Source organism: Salvelinus alpinus, chromosome 18, assembly GCF_045679555.1.
Source record: "Salvelinus alpinus chromosome 18, SLU_Salpinus.1, whole genome shotgun sequence".
NCBI lineage: Eukaryota > Metazoa > Chordata > Actinopteri > Salmoniformes > Salmonidae > Salvelinus > Salvelinus alpinus.
The window spans coordinates 36,682,350-36,707,517 of NC_092103.1; the positions used below are offsets into that span (position 1 = coordinate 36,682,350).

General features: G+C 45.3%; 1 protein-coding gene across 8 annotated transcripts in view; it reads left to right on the forward strand.

Annotated features, from left to right (window-relative positions):
* Positions 1-25,168, forward strand: part of rapgef1b (Rap guanine nucleotide exchange factor (GEF) 1b) — a 72,466-nt gene that overhangs the window by 44,269 nt on the left and 3,029 nt on the right. For 7 of the 8 annotated variants that reach the window (XM_071351795.1, XM_071351794.1, XM_071351791.1 and 4 more), the window contains 10 exons: positions 214-771; positions 935-1,152; positions 17,441-17,530; positions 17,961-18,043; positions 18,363-18,471; positions 19,259-19,334; positions 19,936-20,020; positions 20,267-20,359; positions 23,138-23,252; positions 25,008-25,078. In XM_071351795.1, the coding sequence (XP_071207896.1) occupies positions 214-771; positions 935-1,152; positions 17,441-17,530; positions 17,961-18,043; positions 18,363-18,471; positions 19,259-19,334; positions 19,936-20,020; positions 20,267-20,359; positions 23,138-23,252; positions 25,008-25,078 (1,498 nt within the window). The remainder of the gene's footprint in view (positions 1-213; positions 772-934; positions 1,153-17,440; positions 17,531-17,960; positions 18,044-18,362; positions 18,472-19,258; positions 19,335-19,935; positions 20,021-20,266; positions 20,360-23,137; positions 23,253-25,007; positions 25,079-25,168) is intronic. The other variant, XM_071351792.1, reaches the window with a different exon arrangement.

Consider the following 25,168-nt stretch of genomic DNA (forward strand, 5'->3'; position numbering starts at 1 on the left):
GAATGCACACAATTGTTTTAGTAAAGATGGACAAAAATACATAGACTGAACAAACACCCACTTTACATGTCAACAGCCTCACCTAACCACAAGCACTTGTTATTTTCTCTACAAATGTCCCCCTCTCTAACCTCTTGTCTCTCTCTTTTACAACACATTTCACTGCACCTATCTGGTGTATTTGACAGTAAAAACATATATATTTTTCTCCAGACAACACAGAGAGTTACGACCCCGACTATGACTTCCTCCACCAGGACCTCGCTGTCTTCACAGGGGACACCCACCTGCCCTCCACTGCCACCCCCTCAGGGGTCATGTCCCTGTCCCCCCTCCCCGAGTCCCACAGTGAGTGCTCCTCTCCCGTGCCTCCTCACCCCCGGTTCAGGTCACCACCCGCCCCCCACCACCAACAACCCCACCCACCCCAGTCTGAGTACTGGACACCCCAGCCCGGTTCCCACATCATCCCCTTACAACCATCCCGCATCAGTGCTCCTCCAGCATTACCCCAGAAGAAGCGGCGCAGCTCCCAGGTTTCACCCTATCAGGACGGGTGTGGCTCCTCGGGGGGGCCCCTCAACGAGAGGTCCCCTTCCCAATACGATAACCTGTCGGAGGAGGAGCTGCTGCACCCCACGCCCCTCTTCACTCCCAACTCGCCCATGCCCCAGAGCAACGGGGGGGTGTTCGTGGCCCAGTACCTGGCTAGCGAGAGCGCCGACCTGCCCTCTAGTCCACCGCCACTGCCTGAGAAGAGGAGCAAGCACGGTGAGTGGCAGAGGGAGAGATGGAGAGGGGGGGGGGGTGTGCTGGAGAAAGGAAGGGATAGGACTGGAAGAGATGGAGGGAAAGAAAATTGAGGCTGGTAGTGTGCGTGTTTAACGTTTCACTTGAATCACTTTTAATCTCCTGCTATGTAATCTCCCTCCAGTCCTGGCGTACATGCAGTTTGTGGAGGACTACTCAGAGCCCCAGCCCTCAGTGTTCTACCAGACCCCACAGAATGAGAGCATCTATGAGCAGAGGAACAAACGCTTCCAGGACGTCTACGGCCTCAACGACTCCTTCAGTAGCACCGACTCGGTCCACGAACCCCTTCCCATACCCCTCTTCCCGCCCCCCGCCCTGCCCCCCAAGCAGAGGCAGCTGGTGAGTGTGTATGATCACCCTCAAGTCTTCACCCCCCACTCAAACATTCTGGGAGCCCTTATTGGCTACACCACCTCAGAATTTCTCAATCCTCTGTAGAGGTCTTGTTTCAGAAGGACACTAGAGATTGATGCATTGGTTATGAAGGTGGAGCGTGCCAGTGCACACTACGGGAAAAGTGTGAAGAATCGGGGCCCAAGGTTCTTTGTGTGATGTCTCCTCTCCAGGTGGACATCCATGTGGTCATGGTTGAGTGCTGAATGGTTAAATGTTTTACTCGTAGGGGTTGAAGGTTAATGATTTAACACTTCTAACTTAGTTCCATGTCAACAATTAAGCATGGTAATCTAAAAGGTGAAAGTTTAACCCCATGTGGTGAAACCAAAACAGTGAGGTCATGGTCGTGCAACATTAGTTGCCTAGGGGTCAAAGGTGAGGCGTCGGATTTTCACTGGGGTCATTTATGCTGTATGACCCCCCCAGAAGACAGTTGACTGTCTATAGGTCATTTGCAACCAGAACACGTGTCAATGTAGAGCAGGGTCGTGTTCATTAGGGCATGTGATGGAAAATGTTTTAAAACGTGCAACAGGAAAGGAAAAGGGACCTTTCTTATTGGACCCTCTCTGTTTCAGTCCTTTTTGAACACGACCTAGAAGAAAAACTCTCTGAGGTCATTTGTACTCGTCAGGTTGGTTATAGGCTGGTTGGCTGGAAAGGACAAGAGTCCAGAGGTTTGGTTCAGTCTGCCTAGTCTCTCGTTCTCTTGTTTTTTTCTTCTCTTGCTCTCTCATTTTTCTCTTTTTCTCGGTCAATCAGTCTATAGAGGGGAGAGCTGTGGGGGAGGGGCTAGGGAGGTCAGATCGATTTTCAGGTTAATGGGGATTGGTTCAACATAACTGGGGATTGAGGTGTCAAGTGGTAAGTGGTAAGGTTAGACTATGCATTAACCTGTAGAGATAAAACCTTTATGGTGTCACCAGTTAGACAAGTGTCATTTGATTTGTCAGACTAGACCTGGGTAGAGGCTAGCAGAGGCTGGTGGGAGGAGCTATAGGAGGACGGGCTCATTGTAATGTCTGTAATAGTATAAATGGAACAGAGTCAAACATGTGGTTTCCATATGTTTGATGTGTTTGATACCGTTTCATCTATTCCATTCCAGCCAGTTGGTTTTATTTTTCCTTCATAGCTTGTTCTCCATCTTCTTTTTAAATAGGGAGCCAATTTGTTTTCAGCACTTTTATGTTCATGACTGATCAAAACTTGTGTTCTCATGGCTCTCTCTTGTCCCTCTGCAGGAGACATGTGTTTAGCAATATGTTTGGAACATCGAATCACAATAAAATCACAGTATAGAATCGCAATACATATAGAATCAGCCCCCAGCCCTAACAGTAAGCAGACGTCACTTCATACAGTAGGACGCCACTGAGAGAGACCGTCTGTGGTCTTCTGCCGTCCACTAACAACTCTATATTTTAACACTTTCCAGACTTTTATTTTGATGATTTCTGTTGTAAAGTATTATTTTCCTCCAACTGTATTTCTTTCCTCCCTCTCTCTTTCCTCCATATCCTCCTCCCTCTCTCTCTCTCTCCTCCATGTCCTCATCCTCTCTCTCGCCTGGTAATCTTGGCTGGTGGTGTAGTGGACTTAATGAGGTCGAGGCCCGGGTGGGAAAAGCCTGTTTACCTCCTCATCCTATTCCTCTTGTCCAATAAGCCACAGGATTTACACGGCTTTGTGAAAAAAATGTCATTTTGACGGTCTGCCAGTGCCAGTCAGATAAGAAGACTGATGGGGGAGGAGAATCATATTTCAAGTGTGTTTTGGGCCTTGTAGTTGACCTGGTTTGTTTGAAGCTGTAGAGTTTGGACCGTAATCAGACCATGAGAGCTTGGTAGGTTTAGCGTGCCACAGTCAGATCTGAATACTGTGAGCGAATGCAGGTGTCTGGACTATTTGGTGACTTCTAAGCTTCTGACCCCTAATGATGACCTTTGACTTTTGCTGACCGTGTGGCTGAACTAATTACACTGGATTCATGTTCAGTGTCAGCAACAAGGAGTCTTCTCCTTTCTCCATTGATTCCCTTCTTCTGTGGTAGATTTCTGCATGTCTGACAGTCACCATCATTACTGGTGCTGTCCTCTGCTTAACTCTCTTTTCTGTCTCTGGTTCTAAAATGGCTGCTCCATCTGCTCTATATCTAGGGTAATAAACTTTACTACTTTTCTTTCTTTGTCTCTTCTTAATCTCTTTCATGTATTTTTTTCTTCATTTTCTTCCCCTATTCCTTTTTGCTCCCTATTCTCACTGCTGTCTCTTTCTTCTTATCTGTCTTTCCCCATTCCTTTGTTTTTCCATTTTCTCCTTCCTCTCCTCCTCAGGCCTCCCACTCTTCCTCCCCCTCTTCCTCCTCATCCTCCTCTCTGTCATGCCACCTCCAGCTGCCATTGGTGGTGGCGGCAGAGGAGGCGGGCTCTGGCCTAGGCCTCAGCCTATTGGTTTCTAGCTCCTCCTACCTGAGTGGACATGCCTCGCTGACCACGCCCATGGTGAGTCTACCTAATTGGCCCTAACGGCCCAAATTGGCAGGCCTCCAGGGCTGTGTTGTCTGGATCTGACTGTTGATAGCCCTGAATGATGTGGTTGTATTTCTCCTGAGTGGCTCACGGCCCGCTGTTATGTTTATGCGGTTATGATGTGTTTTGTTGTTCGTCTCTGGGCATGGTTCTAACATTGATTATGATAAAGGTGTGCTCATGATGAACAGGTAACTTCCAAAATAATGGAAACACCAACATAAAGTGTCTTAATAAGGCATTGGGTCACCACGAGCCACCAGAACAGCTTCAATACACCTTGGCATAGATTCTGCAAGTGTCTGGAAATCTATACCATTCTTCCACCAGAAATTCCATCATTTGGTGTTTTGTTGGTGGGGGAAAACGCTGTCTCAGGCGCCGATCCATAATCTCCCATAAGTGTTTAATTGTGTTGAGATCTGGTGACTGACACACACACACTTTAATTTGATGGGATGCTGATTGCTTAATTAAGATGGCGCCAGAGAAGAAGGCTGACGTTTTACTTGTTCCTATTTTACGTGTTCCTATTGTGTTTTTTGCTTGTTTTTTTTCTCTTATGACCGAAAATATCGTCTATACATCAGAACTGCATTACTCACCACAAACTGGCAGAATCCTTTTTTTTCTTTAACAAATCCGAGGAGGCCGATGTGAATGACATACTGCTTTCCCGGGAACAGGCCCAGATCCCAGTCATTTACGTCAAGAGAAGGCGGAGAAAAAGTGGCCGGAGGGCGGGCTGCCTTCTGAGAATTCGTAGGCGATCGAATAAACCCCCACTGCCTTCCATTCTGCTAGCAAACGTACAGTCTTTGGAAAATAAAATTGATGACCTACGCGGAAGATTAAACTACCAACTTGACATTTTCAACCTCTCCCTGTCCGAGTCTGTAATACCAACATGTTTTAAGCAGACCACCATAGTCCCTGTGCCCAAGAACACTAAGGTAACCTGCCTAAATGACTACCAACCCATAGCACTCACGTCTGTAGCCATGAAGTGCTTTGAAAGGCTGGTCATGGCTCACGTCAACGGCATTATCCCAGAAACCCTAGACCCACTCCAATTTGCATACCGCTCTAACAGATCCACAGATGATGCAATCTCTATTGCACTCCACACTGCCCTTTCCCACCTGGACAAAAGGAACACCTATGTGAGAATGCTAATCATTGAATACAGCTCAGCGTTCAGCACCGTAGTGCCCTCAAAGCTCATCAATAAGCTAAGGACCCTGGGACTAAACACCTCCCTCTGCAACTGGATCCTGGACTTCCTGACGGGCCGCCCCCAGGTGGTAAGGGTAGGTAACAACACTTCCGCCACGCTGATCCTCAACACAGGGGCCCCTCAGGGGTGCATGCTCAGCCCCCTCCTGTACTCCCTGTTCACTCATGACTGCACAGCCAGGCATGACTCCAACACCATCATTAAGTTTGCAGATGACACAACAGTGGTAGGCCTGATCACAGACAACAACGAGACAGTCTATAGGGAGGAGGTCAGAGACCTGGCCGTGTGGTGCCAGAACAACAACCTATCCCTCAATGTGATCAAGACAAAGGAGATGATTGTGGACTACGGGAAAAGAGGACCGAGCACGCCCCCATTCTCATTGACGGGGCTGTAGTGGAGCAGGTTGAGAGCTTCAAGTTCCTTTGTGTCCACATCACCAACAAACTAACATGGTCCAAACACACCAAGACGAAGAGGGCACAACAAAACCTATTCCCCCTCAGGAGACTTTAAATATTTGGCATGGATCCTCAGCTCCTCAAAAAGTTATATAGCTGCACCATCGAGAGCATCCTGACTGGTTGCATCACTGCCTGGTACAAAAACCAAGATGGCGGAGCAGTAAGACGTGCTTGTTTTCGTCCCATGTAAATATTGTCTTTTTCTTTTTGTGTACATTTCATTATATCTCAGTCTCTTTTTTCCATTTTTGAATTAAATATACCTTCCTGCAACGCGCCTCACCCAGTGTGGTACGTATCTGCTATTTTTTTTAGACCTTATAACTGAAACCTCCATCAGGAGCTAGACAGCTAATTAGCTACTGGCTTTTCAGTCATTGTTAGCCACTGCTAGCGGTCTTTACCTTTTAGCTCGAACTCCAGCTGCTTTAGCCTAGATAGCCTGGATAATACCTGCCAGTCTGCACAGCATGATATCAGCCCTGAGCATATCGGACTGCTTTTTTCCCCCACTACATCACCGGATTCCTGCCGCAAGCTCTGGACCATCACACCGGATCTTCGCAGCTAGCTAGTTGCTACTGTGGCTAACGCCCTTGCCCAGAAGCATGCATCAGCTAGCCTCGAGCTTGTCCCATTTCCCGACTAGCAAACGAAGTACACCAACTAAAATAGCTCTCTTGCCAATTGGCCTGGACCCTTTGTCAACACGAGCCCCGCCGATCCATCACTACTGGTCTGCTGACGTAATTCGGCCGATGTGCGCTCAACCGGCCTCCTCATCGTGGATGTTGGTGTTGATCCATCTGCTAGCCCCAGCCTGCTAGCTTCCTGAATGCCGTGTCTCCCGCTCGCCTTACGTAGTAATCAACTACCGAACAGCTCCCTGTCTCATCTTTGCTGCTCATTGGACCATATGATCGCTCGGCTACACAGCTGATGCCTGCTGGACTGTTCATTAACACGGTACTTCATTTTGTTTATCTGTTGGCCCCAGCCTTGAACTCAGGGCCAGTGTGTAGCTAACTGACCCTCTCTGCCCATTCATCGCCATTTACCTGTTGTTGTTGTCCTGGCTGTTTACCCGTTGTTGTCTCACCCGTTGTTGTCTTAGCTCTCCCAATCAACACCTGTGATTGCTTTATGCCTTTCTCTAATGTCAATATGCCTTGCATACTGTTGTTTAGGGCAGCTCTCATTGTTTTATTTTACTGTGGCGCCCCTAGTCCTGCCATGCCTCAGATAGCCCCCTTGTCCCACCCCACACACATGCAGAGACCCCACCTAGCTTAACAGGCATCTCCAGAGATGAAACCTCTCGTCACTCAATGGCTAGGTTTACCCCCACTGTACTCGCACCCTACCATACCCTTGTCTGTATACTATGCCCTGAATCCATTCTACCACGCCCAGAAATCTGCTCCTTTTATTCTCTGTTCCCAAAGCACTGGAAAACCAGTTCTTATAGCCTTTAGCCGTACCCTCATCCTACTCCTCCTCTGTTCCTCTGGTGATGAAGAGGTTAACCCAGGCCCTGTGTGTCTCCAGGCGCTCTTATTTGATGACTTCTGCAGCCGTAAAAGCCTTGGGTTGATGCATGTTAACCTCAGAAGCCTGCTCCCTAAGTTTGTTTTATTCACTGCTTTAGCACACTCCGCCAACCCTGATGTCCTAGCTGTGTCTGAATCCTGGCTAAGGAAGGCCACCAAAAATTCCATCCCCAATTACAACATTTTCCGTCAAGACAGAACTGCTTAAGGGGGCGGAATTGCAATCTACTGTAGAGAGAGCCTGCAGAGTTCTGTCATACTATTCTGGTCTATGCCCAAACAGTTCGAGCTTCTACTTTTAAAGATCCATCTCTCCAGAAATAAGTCCCTCACTGTTGCCGCTTGTTATAGACCCCCCTCAGCTCCCAGCTGTGCCCTGGACACCATATGTGAATTGATTGCCCCCCATCTATCGTCAGAGTTCGTACTGCTAGGTGACCTAAACTGGGACATGCTTAACACCCCGGCAGTCCTACAATCTAAGCTAGATGCCCTCAATCTCACATAAATTATCAAGGAACCCATCAGGTACAACCCTAAATCCGTAAACATGGGCACCCTCATAGATATTATCCTGACCAACTTGCCCTCCAAATACACCTCTGCTGTTTTCAATCAGGATCTCAGCGATCACTGCCTCATTGCCTGCATCCACTATGGGTCCGCTGTCAAACGACCACCCCTCATCACTGTCAAACGCTCCCTAAAACACTTCTGCGAGCAGGCCATTCTAATCGACCTGGCCCGGTATCCTGGAAGGATATTGGCCTCATCGCGTCAGTAAAGGATCCCTGGTTATTCTTTAAAAGGGCTTTCCTCACCATCTTAAATAAGCACGCCCCTTTCAAAAAATGTAGAACTAAGAACAGAAATAGACTCCAGCCACCCTAGTCATAGACTGTTCTCTCTGCGCCAAGTCTAGGTCCAAGAGGCTTCTAAACAGCTTCTACCCCCAAGCCATAAGACTCCTGAACATCTAATCAAATGGCTACCCAGACTATTTGCATAGCCCCACACCTGTTGTGTTCGGCGCATGGGACTAATACAATTTGTTTTTTTTTGTTTTTTTAATAACTCAGGAACCACAGCTGTGTGGAAGCACCTGCTTTCAATATTCTTTGTATTCCTCATTTACTCAAGTGTTTCCTTTATTTTGGCAGTTACCTGTAAGTGTGTGTACGTACTACGTGTGCATTTGTTGCAGTGTGTTCTAAGCCACCTCAGGCTTTGTATCATAGGATACAAAGTAATGCGTTTTGACTAAGAAACAACTGACACAGAAGTGGGTGCATACTGTGGAAAAAAGTGGGGCTAAAGAGGAGTCCCAAATGGCATTCATACAAAGCAAGCAGACCTTACGTGAGCAAGTGATAGTACTGTATTGTCTTTGCGTCAGGGACCTCCACAGCAGATGGACTATACCTGTTGATGAATGAGGTTGAGGTGGTTAGCTGCGCGCATGACTAACGCATTTATTTTGTTCAAGTTTCAACTTTAATGTCCCATAGTGCAATTGCCTTCCATTCTGCTAGCAAACGTACAGTCTTTGGAAAATAAAATTGATGACCTACGCGGAAGATTAAACTACCAACTTGACATTTTCAACCTCTCCCTGTCCGAGTCTGTAATACCAACATGTTTTAAGCAGACCACCATAGTCCCTGTGCCCAAGAACACTAAGGTAACCTGCCTAAATGACTACCAACCCATAGCACTCACGTCTGTAGCCATGAAGTGCTTTGAAAGGCTGGTCATGGCTCACGTCAACGGCATTATCCCAGAAACCCTAGACCCACTCCAATTTGCATACCGCTCTAACAGATCCACAGATGATGCAATCTCTATTGCACTCCACACTGCCCTTTCCCACCTGGACAAAAGGAACACCTATGTGAGAATGCTAATCATTGAATACAGCTCAGCGTTCAGCACCGTAGTGCCCTCAAAGCTCATCAATAAGCTAAGGACCCTGGGACTAAACACCTCCCTCTGCAACTGGATCCTGGACTTCCTGACGGGCCGCCCCCAGGTGGTAAGGGTAGGTAACAACACTTCCGCCACGCTGATCCTCAACACAGGGGCCCCTCAGGGGTGCATGCTCAGCCCCCTCCTGTACTCCCTGTTCACTCATGACTGCACAGCCAGGCATGACTCCAACACCATCATTAAGTTTGCAGATGACACAACAGTGGTAGGCCTGATCACAGACAACAACGAGACAGTCTATAGGGAGGAGGTCAGAGACCTGGCCGTGTGGTGCCAGAACAACAACCTATCCCTCAATGTGATCAAGACAAAGGAGATGATTGTGGACTACGGGAAAAGAGGACCGAGCACGCCCCCATTCTCATTGACGGGGCTGTAGTGGAGCAGGTTGAGAGCTTCAAGTTCCTTTGTGTCCACATCACCAACAAACTAACATGGTCCAAACACACCAAGACGAAGAGGGCACAACAAAACCTATTCCCCCTCAGGAGACTTTAAATATTTGGCATGGATCCTCAGCTCCTCAAAAAGTTATATAGCTGCACCATCGAGAGCATCCTGACTGGTTGCATCACTGCCTGGTACAAAAACCAAGATGGCGGAGCAGTAAGACGTGCTTGTTTTCGTCCCATGTAAATATTGTCTTTTTCTTTTTGTGTACATTTCATTATATCTCAGTCTCTTTTTTCCATTTTTGAATTAAATATACCTTCCTGCAACGCGCCTCACCCAGTGTGGTACGTATCTGCTATTTTTTTTAGACCTTATAACTGAAACCTCCATCAGGAGCTAGACAGCTAATTAGCTACTGGCTTTTCAGTCATTGTTAGCCACTGCTAGCGGTCTTTACCTTTTAGCTCGAACTCCAGCTGCTTTAGCCTAGATAGCCTGGATAATACCTGCCAGTCTGCACAGCATGATATCAGCCCTGAGCATATCGGACTGCTTTTTTCCCCCACTACATCACCGGATTCCTGCCGCAAGCTCTGGACCATCACACCGGATCTTCGCAGCTAGCTAGTTGCTACTGTGGCTAACGCCCTTGCCCAGAAGCATGCATCAGCTAGCCTCGAGCTTGTCCCATTTCCCGACTAGCAAACGAAGTACACCAACTAAAATAGCTCTCTTGCCAATTGGCCTGGACCCTTTGTCAACACGAGCCCCGCCGATCCATCACTACTGGTCTGCTGACGTAATTCGGCCGATGTGCGCTCAACCGGCCTCCTCATCGTGGATGTTGGTGTTGATCCATCTGCTAGCCCCAGCCTGCTAGCTTCCTGAATGCCGTGTCTCCCGCTCGCCTTACGTAGTAATCAACTACCGAACAGCTCCCTGTCTCATCTTTGCTGCTCATTGGACCATATGATCGCTCGGCTACACAGCTGATGCCTGCTGGACTGTTCATTAACACGGTACTTCATTTTGTTTATCTGTTGGCCCCAGCCTTGAACTCAGGGCCAGTGTGTAGCTAACTGACCCTCTCTGCCCATTCATCGCCATTTACCTGTTGTTGTTGTCCTGGCTGTTTACCCGTTGTTGTCTCACCCGTTGTTGTCTTAGCTCTCCCAATCAACACCTGTGATTGCTTTATGCCTTTCTCTAATGTCAATATGCCTTGCATACTGTTGTTTAGGGCAGCTCTCATTGTTTTATTTTACTGTGGCGCCCCTAGTCCTGCCATGCCTCAGATAGCCCCCTTGTCCCACCCCACACACATGCAGAGACCCCACCTAGCTTAACAGGCATCTCCAGAGATGAAACCTCTCGTCACTCAATGGCTAGGTTTACCCCCACTGTACTCGCACCCTACCATACCCTTGTCTGTATACTATGCCCTGAATCCATTCTACCACGCCCAGAAATCTGCTCCTTTTATTCTCTGTTCCCAAAGCACTGGAAAACCAGTTCTTATAGCCTTTAGCCGTACCCTCATCCTACTCCTCCTCTGTTCCTCTGGTGATGAAGAGGTTAACCCAGGCCCTGTGTGTCTCCAGGCGCTCTTATTTGATGACTTCTGCAGCCGTAAAAGCCTTGGGTTGATGCATGTTAACCTCAGAAGCCTGCTCCCTAAGTTTGTTTTATTCACTGCTTTAGCACACTCCGCCAACCCTGATGTCCTAGCTGTGTCTGAATCCTGGCTAAGGAAGGCCACCAAAAATTCCATCCCCAATTACAACATTTTCCGTCAAGACAGAACTGCTTAAGGGGGCGGAATTGCAATCTACTGTAGAGAGAGCCTGCAGAGTTCTGTCATACTATTCTGGTCTATGCCCAAACAGTTCGAGCTTCTACTTTTAAAGATCCATCTCTCCAGAAATAAGTCCCTCACTGTTGCCGCTTGTTATAGACCCCCCTCAGCTCCCAGCTGTGCCCTGGACACCATATGTGAATTGATTGCCCCCCATCTATCGTCAGAGTTCGTACTGCTAGGTGACCTAAACTGGGACATGCTTAACACCCCGGCAGTCCTACAATCTAAGCTAGATGCCCTCAATCTCACATAAATTATCAAGGAACCCATCAGGTACAACCCTAAATCCGTAAACATGGGCACCCTCATAGATATTATCCTGACCAACTTGCCCTCCAAATACACCTCTGCTGTTTTCAATCAGGATCTCAGCGATCACTGCCTCATTGCCTGCATCCACTATGGGTCCGCTGTCAAACGACCACCCCTCATCACTGTCAAACGCTCCCTAAAACACTTCTGCGAGCAGGCCATTCTAATCGACCTGGCCCGGTATCCTGGAAGGATATTGGCCTCATCGCGTCAGTAAAGGATCCCTGGTTATTCTTTAAAAGGGCTTTCCTCACCATCTTAAATAAGCACGCCCCTTTCAAAAAATGTAGAACTAAGAACAGAAATAGACTCCAGCCACCCTAGTCATAGACTGTTCTCTCTGCGCCAAGTCTAGGTCCAAGAGGCTTCTAAACAGCTTCTACCCCCAAGCCATAAGACTCCTGAACATCTAATCAAATGGCTACCCAGACTATTTGCATAGCCCCACACCTGTTGTGTTCGGCGCATGGGACTAATACAATTTGTTTTTTTTTGTTTTTTTAATAACTCAGGAACCACAGCTGTGTGGAAGCACCTGCTTTCAATATTCTTTGTATTCCTCATTTACTCAAGTGTTTCCTTTATTTTGGCAGTTACCTGTAAGTGTGTGTACGTACTACGTGTGCATTTGTTGCAGTGTGTTCTAAGCCACCTCAGGCTTTGTATCATAGGATACAAAGTAATGCGTTTTGACTAAGAAACAACTGACACAGAAGTGGGTGCATACTGTGGAAAAAAGTGGGGCTAAAGAGGAGTCCCAAATGGCATTCATACAAAGCAAGCAGACCTTACGTGAGCAAGTGATAGTACTGTATTGTCTTTGCGTCAGGGACCTCCACAGCAGATGGACTATACCTGTTGATGAATGAGGTTGAGGTGGTTAGCTGCGCGCATGACTAACGCATTTATTTTGTTCAAGTTTCAACTTTAATGTCCCATAGTGCAATTGGTTTTGTAGCAAAGGAGCATAAAAACAACTTTGAACATATAGAATCCACAATGACACAGAGTTAAGTCAATACAATGGGCTAGTCCATCAAGTCATAGGGCTGACAGCCATCAATACTAGTATATACAGTAGGCCTACTAGTGATCCACATTAGAAGTAGCACAAAAGTATAGCAAGACAAAGTTGTGCTCTGTGCATTCTTAGATCATATGGTCAACAACATATGATCAATGTGCTGACAAAAACAAAAAACAACATCACCATCCTCAACATATTGCTCCTCTATTGTTCATCAAGCAAAGGAGGGGGCCGATGACATCACGGATTCCCATCAGACCAACTCCTTGAATGCAACAACATTTTGCCCAACCCCCCCCCCCCCCCCCCCCCCCCTTTAGTTTTGTACTTTACTGTATTTATACTTAGGATATCACTTTTCAACACAAAGTTTTTTTTTAAATCACTGGGGGACATCTTTAACAAAGCTAACACTTGCTGCTGTTATACCGTGACCCTTGATCTCTAATGGATATGAAGCAGATGATCTTGGTCTTGGGGAGTGGGCTGACTGCGTATGGCCCCTGGGTGTGGGGGGCACGTTGAGGAGATCGGGGAGAGGGGGTGTGTATCTCCCTGTGGAATCACTCCATTTGGACCTGGCCTGATGCAAAATAGATTCCCTCTCCTGCTCTTCTTCTTCCTCCTCTACCCTTCTTCTTCCTCTACCACTCTTCTCCTTTTCTCAGTCCTTTTCACCTCTAACCATTTGTGCCCACTAAATCAAATCCAACTTCATTTACACATTAAACATTACAGTAGACTTCACAATTTAAATCCCCGTTCCCCGTCTACTTCACCCTCCTCTCTCTCACACCTCTCATGCCTCCCCCAAGCCCTCAATCCCCTCCCAGTGTTTGTGCCAATGGAATGTTCACATTCCTCAAGTCCTCAGGGCGTGATGTTTTGGGGGGATGCCATGAGGATGGGAGGTCTGGAAGGAAATAGAAAATATATGCAATATATTTTATTTAGTAATTCGATTTAGTGCCAACAATGCCATTTCAGTGGAAAATCTTTCTTCTCCGCTCTGTGTGTGTGTGTGTGTGTGTGTGTGTGTGTGTGTGTGTGTGTACGGTAGTATGTTTTATGGTTGTACATTTGTGGGGAATAGTATGTTGGAACATTTTGTTGGGTGGAAAGAATATAAACTGTTCTTAGTCTTCAGTGGAAACATCCTCATACGTTCTCACTGCACTTTTGCATACCCATGTTGCTTTTAGGTTTAGTGTCTCTTATATGTGTGTGTGTGTGTGTGGGATGGTGTGTGTGTGGGAGGGAGGGATGGTGTGTACACGCCCGCCTGTGTGTGGTGTTTATCAGTGATCTATGTAGGGTTGACCCCATTTAGTCTCGACTGGTCGATTGTTTGTTTTGTGGGGCGGCAGGTAGCCTAGTGGTTAGAGGGTTGGGCCAGAAACCGGAAGTTTGCCAGATCGAATCCCTGAGCTGACAAGGTACAAATCTGTCGTTCTGCCCCTAAACAAGGCAGTTAACCCGCTGTTCCTAGGCCGTCATTGTAAATAAGAATTTGTTCTTAACTGACTTGCCTAGTTAAATAAATACATTTATAAAATTTAAATGTTGGTTGATAGGCTATTCGTCTGCAGAGACAAAATTATGGCACGTCTTGATTGACGCCTGTCTCAGTGGACTAATCCATTGCGGAGGCTGCAGGGCTGGCACACCAATATCACCAGTAGTATACTACCGTTCAAAGTTTGGGGTCACTTAGAAATGTCCTTGATTTTGAAAGAAAAGCCAATTTGTTGTCCATTAAAATCACATCAAATTTATCAGAAATACAGTGTAGACATTGTTAATGTTGTAAATTACATTTGTAACTGGAAACGGCAGATTTTTTATGGATTATCTACATATTCCATTAAAAGAAATCAGCTACAATAGTAAGCTACAATAGTAATTTACAACATTAGCAATGTTTAGCATTAGCAATGTAAATGAGTAAGAACGCACACCTGATTACGCATAGAAGTTGGTCTAGGGTACCAGGCTTGCGTGCAAATGTAGGCTTATACATTTGCCCATTTTGGGGATCTGATAGTATTTCTGATTGTCTTAATTCACCACCAATAATGAGCTGTGCAGCTTCTCAAAATACACATTTTCTTCACCTCAAACAGCAATTAAACTGTCTGTTTTTACATCCATTGAGAATGACAATAGTTCCTGAATGTAGCCTATTTCAAAAATCTTTGTCTCTCTCCCTTTGATAACCACTAGGCGTAAAAGGGAAAAAAATGTCATGCTTTGATCAGTCGAGAATATTTCATACAATGTTGCAAGTTTGTTAGTACAAGCTTCCTGCTGGACTAAGTTGATAGTTGATGCAATGTTTCATGTTGCTTTAAAAAAATATATATTTCACCTTTATTTAACCAGGTAGGCCAGTTGAGAACAAGTTCTCATTTACAACTGTGACCTGGCCAAGATAAAGCAAAGCAGTGCGACAAAAACAACAACAGAGTTACAAATAAACAAACATACAGTCAATAACACAATAGAAAATCTAAGTACAGTGTGTTCAAATGTAGAATATTAGGGAGGTAAGTGAATAAATAGGCCATAGAGGGAAAATAATTACAATTTAGCATTAACACTTGAGTGATAGATGTGCAGATGATGATGTGCAAGTAGAGATACTGGGGTGCAAAAGAGCAAGAAGATAAATAACAATATGGGGATGAGGTAGTTGGGTGTGTTATTTACAGATTGGCTGTGTACAGGTACAGTGATCGGTATGCTGCTCTGACAGCTGATGCTTAAAGTTAGAGAGGGAGATATAAGTCTCCAGCTTCAGTGATTTTTGCAATTCGTTTCAGTCATTGGCAGCAGAGAACTGGAAGGAAAGGCGGCCAAAGGAGGTGTTGGCTTTGGGGATGACCAGTAAAATATACCTGCTGGAGCATATGCTACGGGTGGGTGTTGCTATTTTGACCAGTGAGCTGAGATAAGGCGGGGCTTTACCTAGCAAAGACTTATAGATGACCTGGAGCCAGTGGGTTTGGCGACGAATATGTAGCGAGGGCCAGCCAACGAGAGCATACAGGTCGCAGTGGTGGGTAGTATATGGGGCTTTGGTGACAAAATGGATGGCACTGTGAGTAGACTACATCCAGTTTGCTGAGTAGAGTGTTGGAGGCTATTTTGTAAATGACATCACCGAAGTCAAGGATCGGTAGGATGGTCAGTTTAACGAGGGTATGTTTGGCAGCATGAGTGAAGGAGGCTTTTTGTGAAATAGGAAGCCAATTCTAGATTTAACTTTGGATTGGAGATGCTTAATGTGAGACTGATATAACTGGTATATGCAGGTGATATAACTGTTTGTTACATGCAGTATTTGCTTTGTGGACTTCACCGGACAGATGTTGCTCTACAGTTTTGTGATGAAACAAGCCTATGTGTAGTTGAATTTATTCTGCCACTGTGTGACTGTTGTCTTTTTGTTGTCACGGCCTTGTTGCATACTACGGTGGCGTTTGAACCAATGGGTTATAGAGCAAACAACGCAATTATCACACCATAGGTTGTAATATGGCTTTTCACTGGCTTGGCTTCCTCTATGATTTGGCTCATATACCGCTACTGGACGTAACAGGGTTGGTAGACAGTGCACAGCGTGTTACAGCAGGTTACTAGCTTTCTGCTTCTCCTCCTCACAGGAATCTGCTCACCTGGTCGCCATGACTACACAATCTCAGACAAACACACACTCTGATTCACACTTACACACATACAGTCACATGGAAGGCATGGAAAGATTGATATCAGTCCATTCATTGTTACAGTATGTTGAACCATACATCCACTTTAGTCCAGGAGAGGAGGTGCTGATGGAGACTTTTTTTCTTTCTACTTTTCAGCTTTGATTCTGTCTGATTTATTTTCTCAACCTGTCATAACACTGTCCTTCTTTCCTGATTCCTGGTTTCCTTTCCTACTTCCCACCAATCGCAGAGTTCAGACCAGGTCGCCTTGACCAATGCCACCATATTGGATGGCAGCAGGGGCAGGCCCAACGGTTCCCTGGCCAACTCATTGGGCTCTGTTGCCATCTGTCTTCCTCCTCCTGAGACCACTTCTCTTCTAACTGACTCTCTCCTCCGCACCTCGGCAGTGGTGAGCTGACAGACAGACAGACGGACGGGCGGGCAGACACGGAAGGGCGGGCGGGCAGACAGACGGGCGGGCGGGCAGACAGACAAACGGACGGGCGGGCGGGCAGACAGACGGACGGGCGGGCGGGCAGACACGGAAGGGCGGGCGGGCAGACGGGCGGGCGGACAGACAGACAGATGTAGCCTAACTCAGACAGACGGGTGATACTGGTAGACAGACAGACAGACAGACAGAAGATGATAACAGGGAGATATGTTTCAGTAATAAGGAGTCATTTTAAGGTGGATGCCTGTCAGACAATAACATTGTTGGTGACTCATTGATTTCCAGGACCATTTATCTTGTCATACCAGTAATCACAAAGCATCTAAACTGTGGACCATAGTGAAAGATTTCCTCCTGTTTTGGTGATTCTCGACTACTGCTTATTGTATTATCCTGACGGATTGTAGTTGTGGGTCTAAATGGAACCCATAGAACTTTTGACTGTTTCACCTGTTCACCATGTGCAACAGACACGCATTATACTGAAATACTGTACACTCATTAAACACTAATCATGTACACCAGTGCCACCTGGTGGCCAATTATTGACACTTCCAACCAGTAAAAACCATACAACTCAATGTAGAAGTGCTTCTCCATACCTCACCGTAGCCCTGAGTTTGCTGTCCCCACAGTATGTTCTATGCTAAATTATTCTGTGGCCGTCTCTCTCAACCATGGTGTCCCTCTTCTCTTCCCGTAGAGCGTCGACGAGGGTGGCGAGGGCGAGTATGTCAACCTGTACTCATCCAGCCAGGCCAATGGGGAGCTGGAGCTGCCTCCCTGCCTCAGAGTAAGTAACTAATGCACTCAACCTAGTAGGATTGTCACGATACTACAATACTCGATTTTCCTTGGCAAAAAAATGAAAGCACAAAGCAGACTAAACTCGTTGATCCTTTAAAAACCTGCTTAATGCCAAACGTCGTGTGCTAAAGCGTGGGGAAATAAACACGTGACTACGTAAGGCAGTTTAGGACTGTTTTCCTTAAGAAATTACAACTCTAGGATCAGATTATTGCAACAATACTAACTGTAACCATTAAGGGGATGAGCAAATATCTGTATCAGTGGTTAATGACAACTTCTACCTATTACATTAGGGGTAGCTAACTCCATTTCAACTCTTTTGATGGAGACAGCCTTTGTGTAAATTACGTGTTGGTGTTCCATGATTCCTGCTCCTCAACCTACCTTGACAGAGCTTACTCTGCCCCTCACAGCCAATCGCTGCTGACGATGTCATTCAAGACCCCGCGCCACAAATGCACTCCTCCAATAGCAAGGAGGCTCTGGACAAGGACAGGTATGGGATAAAGTGACTGTTCAGGTCACATTGCATAAACACTCCCTCTCCCCTTCAGGCGTAATGTCTTTACTTGATCTGGTGATCCTAGAAGGTAAAACAGCAATTGAATGAAATGGATACTGATTAATGACCAATGCTAGGTCTATGTAAGCATAGAGAGAGAATTACTGGAAGAGACTAAGCCCCTTCTGACCAGTGCAATTTGAATGGAACATTTATCATGGGTAACAATTTTATTCTAGGTAATCATTCGATGTCTATGTATGTAAGTTTAGGTAAACAGACCTAATGGTGCTTCCATCGGTCTTTCTGTCAGCAGGAGGCAGAAGTCGACAGACTCGGTCCAGAGCGATGAGGAGGAAGTGGATGAGCTCTCTCTCATCGACCACAAAGAGATCATGTCCCGGATAACACTCAAACAGGAGGTAATGCTGCCCTCATTCATGACTGAACTAACATTATTACCCATGTCTATTGGCTAAGTAAGCATTGTCTCTAGAAAGCTTGTGGTTGTCTTTGGCTACAATTTCTTTAAATGCTATTTTGTTCATGTTACTTACTGTATGTGAAACTCTGACATAAGACACCAACCTTCATACTGGTGATATTCACATTTCACTCACATTCCTTCTTTCTCTTAGTCTACTACTGACCTCTAGAGGAACTGCAGGGGATCTTTCTCCATTAAAATTCCCTTTCCTTTTTTTGGTTTGGTGCAGTCTGACAGACGTGTGTGTGTGTGTTGGTCCCCATTCTGCAAGGTCAGAAAGGGATAAAGAGAGAGGGGGAGGTCTGGTTAAACAACAAAGGACAACTGTAGCGGTAAATTAGAGTTTTATTGTTGGGGATCTGTCTGCTTGTGTGATCAGTGTATGTCCTGCGTATAGCAGCCCTCTCTCTCTCCCCCCTACTCTCTCATTCTCGCTCTCTCGTCAGTGAAGCTGCTGCAGGGCGAGAGAGCATGGACAGAGAGGAGAGAGCTGCATTTTGGACTAGACTGCATTCCTGCCTTAATCCTCATAACATCTCTCCCTAACCCTCTTTCTCTGTCTCTCTATCTGCCTCGCTTCCCTCTCTCCCCTCTCCTTTCTCTATCTGCCTCACCTCTCTCTATCCATCTGCCTTGCCTCCCTCCTGTCTCTCTCTCTCGCTGCTTTCTTTTTCTTCATCTATTCATCTCTCACTTCATCTCTCTCGTTCTCTCTCTCTCAGAATGACGATGGTCCTGATGTGCGTGCTGGATCAGGGGATATTCTGTTAGTCCACGCCACAGAGACAGACCGCAAAGGTAGGTAGCATTTATCACTGTTCGACATCAGCCCCTATTAAAATGTGTGTTACTGTGGGTCTGTGTGTGTTACTGTGTGTGTTACTGTGTGTGTTACTGTGTGTGTTACTGTGTGTGTGTGTGTGTGTGTGTGTGTGTGTGTGTGTGTGTGTGTGTGTGTGTGTGTGTGTGTTTGTGTGTGTGTGTGTGTGTGTGTGTGTGTCGTAGATGTAGTTCAAACCTGATCACGCTTTTTGTCTGTTAAATTGGTCTACAGTGAAATGTTAAGTTGTAGAATAGCTACAGTATGTCTTGACTTACAGTATGTCTTGACTTATAGTATGTCTTGACTTACAGTATGTCTTGACTTACAGTATGTCTTGACCAGCTTATATTTCTCTGAATATCAGAGGTTACCAGACGTGTCCCATCTATTCATGTCATCCATGTTCTCTAAAGTTGAGATGATCCACCGTTAGTTGTCAACCTCGGATATTTTGGGGTGGACTTTTAAAGGGGTGGACTTTTAAAGGGGTGGGCTTTTAAAGGGGTGGGCTTTTAAAGGGGTGGACTTTTAAAAGGGTGCACTAAAGGGGTGGTGTTCTCCTCTGCTCCCTTACAGATCTGGTGTTGTACTGTGAGGTCTTCCTGACCACATACAGGACCTTCATCAGCCCAGAGGACCTCATTAAGAAGCTCCACTACAGATATCCTTTTTTGGTCGCCACCAGCTAGAATATTGTGTGTTGGAATACTAACAACTGAATGGATTTGGCTTGTGGTGATGAGATAAATACAGAAAAGGTGCGTAGGTAAACGTGATTGTGTCCCTACTATGTTGACACCTAAAGTGACTTCTGTGAGAGTGGAAAATATATTCACTATTTTGTGAATGTGGGACGTAATACTTGAGAGTGGAGGTCATTTCAGTGTTCTCCTTGATCACGGACCACATACACCAGGTTCTGTCACAGTCCAGACACGTTTAAGAAGCGGGTCAGCAAGAACACCTTCTTTGTGCTCGTTAGACTGGTGGACGAACTGTGGTGAGTATGGATGGACATATTCTATAGAATCTATACAGTACCTTACTCAGACTCTCAGTACAGTCACATATTATATACAGTACCTTACTCATGCTCAGTACAGTCACATATTATATACAGTACCTTACTCAGACTCTCAGTACAGCCACATATTATATACAGTACCTTACTCAGACTCTCAGTACAGCCACATATTATATACAGTACCTTACTCAGACTCTCAGTACAGTCACATATTATATACAGTACCTTACTCAGACTCTCAGTACAGTCACATATTATATACAGTACCTTACTCAGACTCTCAGTACAGTCACATATTATATACAGTACCTTACTCAGACTCTCAGTACAGCCACATATTATATACAGTACCTTACTCAGACTCTCAGTACAGCCACATATTATATACAGTACCTTACTCAGACTCTCAGTACAGTCACATATTATATACAGTACCTTACTCAGACTCTCAGTACTGCCACATATTATGTACAGTACCTTACTCAGACTCTCAGTACTGCCACATATTATATACAGTACCTTACTCAGACTCTCAGTACTGCCACATATTATATACAGTACCTTACTCAGACTCTCAGTACAGTCACATATTATATACAGTACCTTACTCAGACTCTCAGTACAGCCACATATTATATACAGTACCTTACTCAGACTCTCAGTACAGTCACATATTATATACAGTACCTTACTCAGACTCTCAGTACAGTCACATATTATATACAGTACCTTACTCAGACTCTCAGTACTGCCACATATTATGTACAGTACCTTACTCAGACTCTCAGTACTGCCACATATTATATACAGTACCTTACTCAGACTCTCAGTACAGCCACATTATATACAGTACCTTACTCATGCTCAGTACAGTCACATATTATATACAGTACCTTACTCAGACTCTCAGTACTGCCACATATTATGTACAGTACCTTACTCAGACTCTCAGTACTGCCACATATTATATACAGTACCTTACTCAGACTCTCAGTACTGCCACATATTATATACAGTACCTTACTCAGACTCTCAGTACTGCCACATATTATATACAGTACCTTACTCAGACTCTCAGTACAGTCACATATTATATACAGTACCTTACTCAGACTCTCAGTACAGCCACATATTATATACAGTACCTTACTCAGACTCTCAGTACAGTCACATATTATATACAGTACCTTACTCAGACTCTCAGTACTGCCACATATTATGTACAGTACCTTACTCAGACTCTCAGTACTGCCACATATTATATACAGTACCTTACTCAGACTCTCAGTACAGCCACATTATATACAGTACCTTACTCATGCTCAGTACAGTCACATATTATATACAGTACCTTACTCAGACTCTCAGTACTGCCACATATTATGTACAGTACCTTACTCAGACTCTCAGTACTGCCACATATTATATACAGTACCTTACTCATGCTCAGTACAGTCACATATTATATACAGTACCTTACTCAGACTCTCAGTACAGCCACATATTATATACAGTACCTTACTCAGACTCTCGGTACAGTCACATATTATATACAGTACCTTACTCAGACACTCAGTACAGCCACATATTATATACAGTACCTTACTCAGACTCTCAGTACAGCCACATATTATATACAGTACCTTACTCAGACTCTCAGTACAGCCACATATTATATACAGTACCTTACTCAGACACTCAGTACAGTCACATATTATATACAGTACCTTACTCAGACTCTCAGTACAGTCACATATTATATACAGTACCTTACTCAGACTCTCAGTACAGCCACATATTATATACAGTACCTTACTCAGACTCTCAGTACAGCCACATATTATATACAGTACCTTACTCAGACTCTCACATATTATATACAGTACCTTACTCAGACTCTCAGTACAGCCACATATTATATACAGTACCTTACTCAGACTCTCAGTACAGCCACATATTATATACAGTACCTTACTCAGACTCTCAGTACAGCCACATATTATATACAGTACCTTACTCAGACACTCAGTACAGTCACATATTATATACAGTACCTTACTCAGACACTCAGTACAGTCACATATTATGTACAGTACCTTACTCAGACTCTCAGTACAGTCACATATTATATACAGTACCTTACTCAGACACTCAGTACAGTCACATATTATGTACAGTACCTTACTCAGACTCTCAGTACAGCCACATATTATATACAGTACCTTACTCAGACTCTTAGTACAGCCACATATTATATACAGTACCTTACTCAGACTCTCAGTACAGCCACATTATATACAGTACCTTACTCAGACTCTCAGTACAGCCACATATTATATACAGTACCTTACTCAGACTCTCAGTACAGCCACATATTATGTACAGTACCTTACTCAGACTCTCAGTACAGCCACATATTATATACAGTACCTTACTCATGCTCAGTACAGTCACATATTATATACAGTACCTTACTCATACTCTCAGTACAGCCACATATTATATACAGTACCTTACTCAGACTCTCAGTACAGCCACATATTATATACAGTACCTTACTCAGACTCTCAGTACAGCCACAGAAGTGGCTTTTTACTGTTTAAGCAGTAGATAGCCCTGGGGATCCAACAGAATAGAAATTACTTCCAAAGAGTGTGTTGGAAGCAGACAACCCTCAATGTTAACTTACCTTTCAGTGTTAAGTGAATTAACTTCTCCTCCCTTTAATGTTCTCCTCTCCCCCCTTTCCATCAGTCTGGTGGAGTTAACGGAGGACATCCTGAAGCAGCTGATGGACCTGGTGTTCAGGCTGGTGTGTAACGGCGAGCTGAGCCTGGCCCGCGTGCTTCGCAAGAACATCCTGGACAAGGTCTGTCCAACAACACCACTACCTTCCCCTCAACACCACTACCTTCCCCTCAACACCACTACCTTCCCCTCAACACCTTCACCTCCCTCAACACCTTCACCTCCCTCAACACCTTCACCTCAACACTCTTAGCAGTTGATGTTATTCTTTAATAACGCGGAACCCAAAGCAAATCAGGGGGAGGAAAATAGGTTTATTCAAAGAGGATAAATCATAGATGTTATACTGAGAGGTAGATGGTCGTTCCTTCCCTGTCCTCAGTGATTCTCTCCAGGGATTCTCTCCACAGAACAAAGGGACAGGATGTACTTTATAGCCCAGCCCTAGCCTGTGGTTGACCAATTAGAATTCCTTGCAATAAAACTGGGCCGATGGCCAAATAACAAGTATCCTATTTCAGGTTGGACCAATGAGAACGTGCCACACGTAGCTATGAGTTCAGGACTGACATTCCTAACAGACGTTGAACTGAAAACCAACTATTTCCATTGATAATTCCCTATTGACGATTAGTACCCTATTGACCGTTAGTACCCTATTGACCGTTAATACACTATTGACCGTTAGTACCCTGTTGACCGTTAGTACCCTGTTGACCGTTAGTACCCTATTGGCCGTTAGTACCCTATTGACCGTTTGTACCCTGTTGACCGTTAGTACCCTGTTGACCGTTAGTACCCTATTGGCCGTTAGTACCCTATTGACCGTTTGTACCCTGTTGACCGTTAGTACCCTGTTGACCGTTAGTATCCTGTTGACCGTTAGTACCCTATTGACCGTTAGTACCCTATTGGCCGTTAGTACCCTATTGACCGTTAGTACCCTGTTGACCGTTAGTACCCTATTGACCGTTAGTACCCTGTTGACCGTTAGTACCCTATTGACCGTTAGTACCCTGTTGACCGTTAGTACCCTGTTGACCGTTAGTACCCTATTGACCGTTAGTACCCTATTGACCGTTAGTACCCTATTGACCGTTAGTACCCTATTGACCGTTAGTACCCTGTTGACGGTTAGTACCCTATTGACGGTTAGTACCCTGTTGACCTTTAGTACCCTGTTGACCGTTAGTACCCTATTGACCGTTAGTACCCTATTGACCGTTAGTACCCTATTGACCGTTAGTACCCTATTGACCGTTAGTACCCTGTTGACGGTTAGTACCCTATTGACGGTTAGTACCCTGTTGACCGTTAGTACCCTGTTGACCGTTATTACCCTGTTGACCGTTAGTGCCCTGTTGACCGTTAGTACCCTGTTGGCCGTTAGTACCCTGTTGACCGTTAGTACCCTGTTGACCGTTAGTACCCTGTTGACCGTTAGTACCCTATTGCCCGTTAGTGACCTGTTGACCGTTAGTACCCTGTTGACCGTTAGTACCCTGTTGACCGTTAGTACCCTGTTGACCGCTAGTACTCTATTGACCTTTAGTACTATATTGACTTTCAGCACTCTTGACCTCTCGTCTTCTGCGTTGTTTATTTATCTTCAACATATTCTTACAACACCGTCACCTCCCTCAACACGTCATTTCCCTCAACACCTTCACCCCTCAACACCTTCACCTTCACCTCAACACCTATCCCCTTCAACACCTTCACATTGTGTTGCACTTAATAAATGTGCTGTCGTGTATAGATATATTGTTAATGTCAATTAGAATATTCAGGAAAGGCTCTCATTCTGCAGTAGCTTGTGATTGGGAGGCATTTTGAATGGTATGTCTGTAAATGAATTGTTGTTATTGTTTTGAAGGTGGAGCAGAAGAAGCTGCTGCGCTGCACCAACTCCCTCAAGCCGCTGGCTGCCCGGGGCGTGTCCGCCAGGTAGGCGTCAACCAGGGGTTAAGGGTCAGGAGACAATGGGAGGGGCTATGACAACCTCTTCTTGCATTTGCTTGTACCATCCATGTTTAC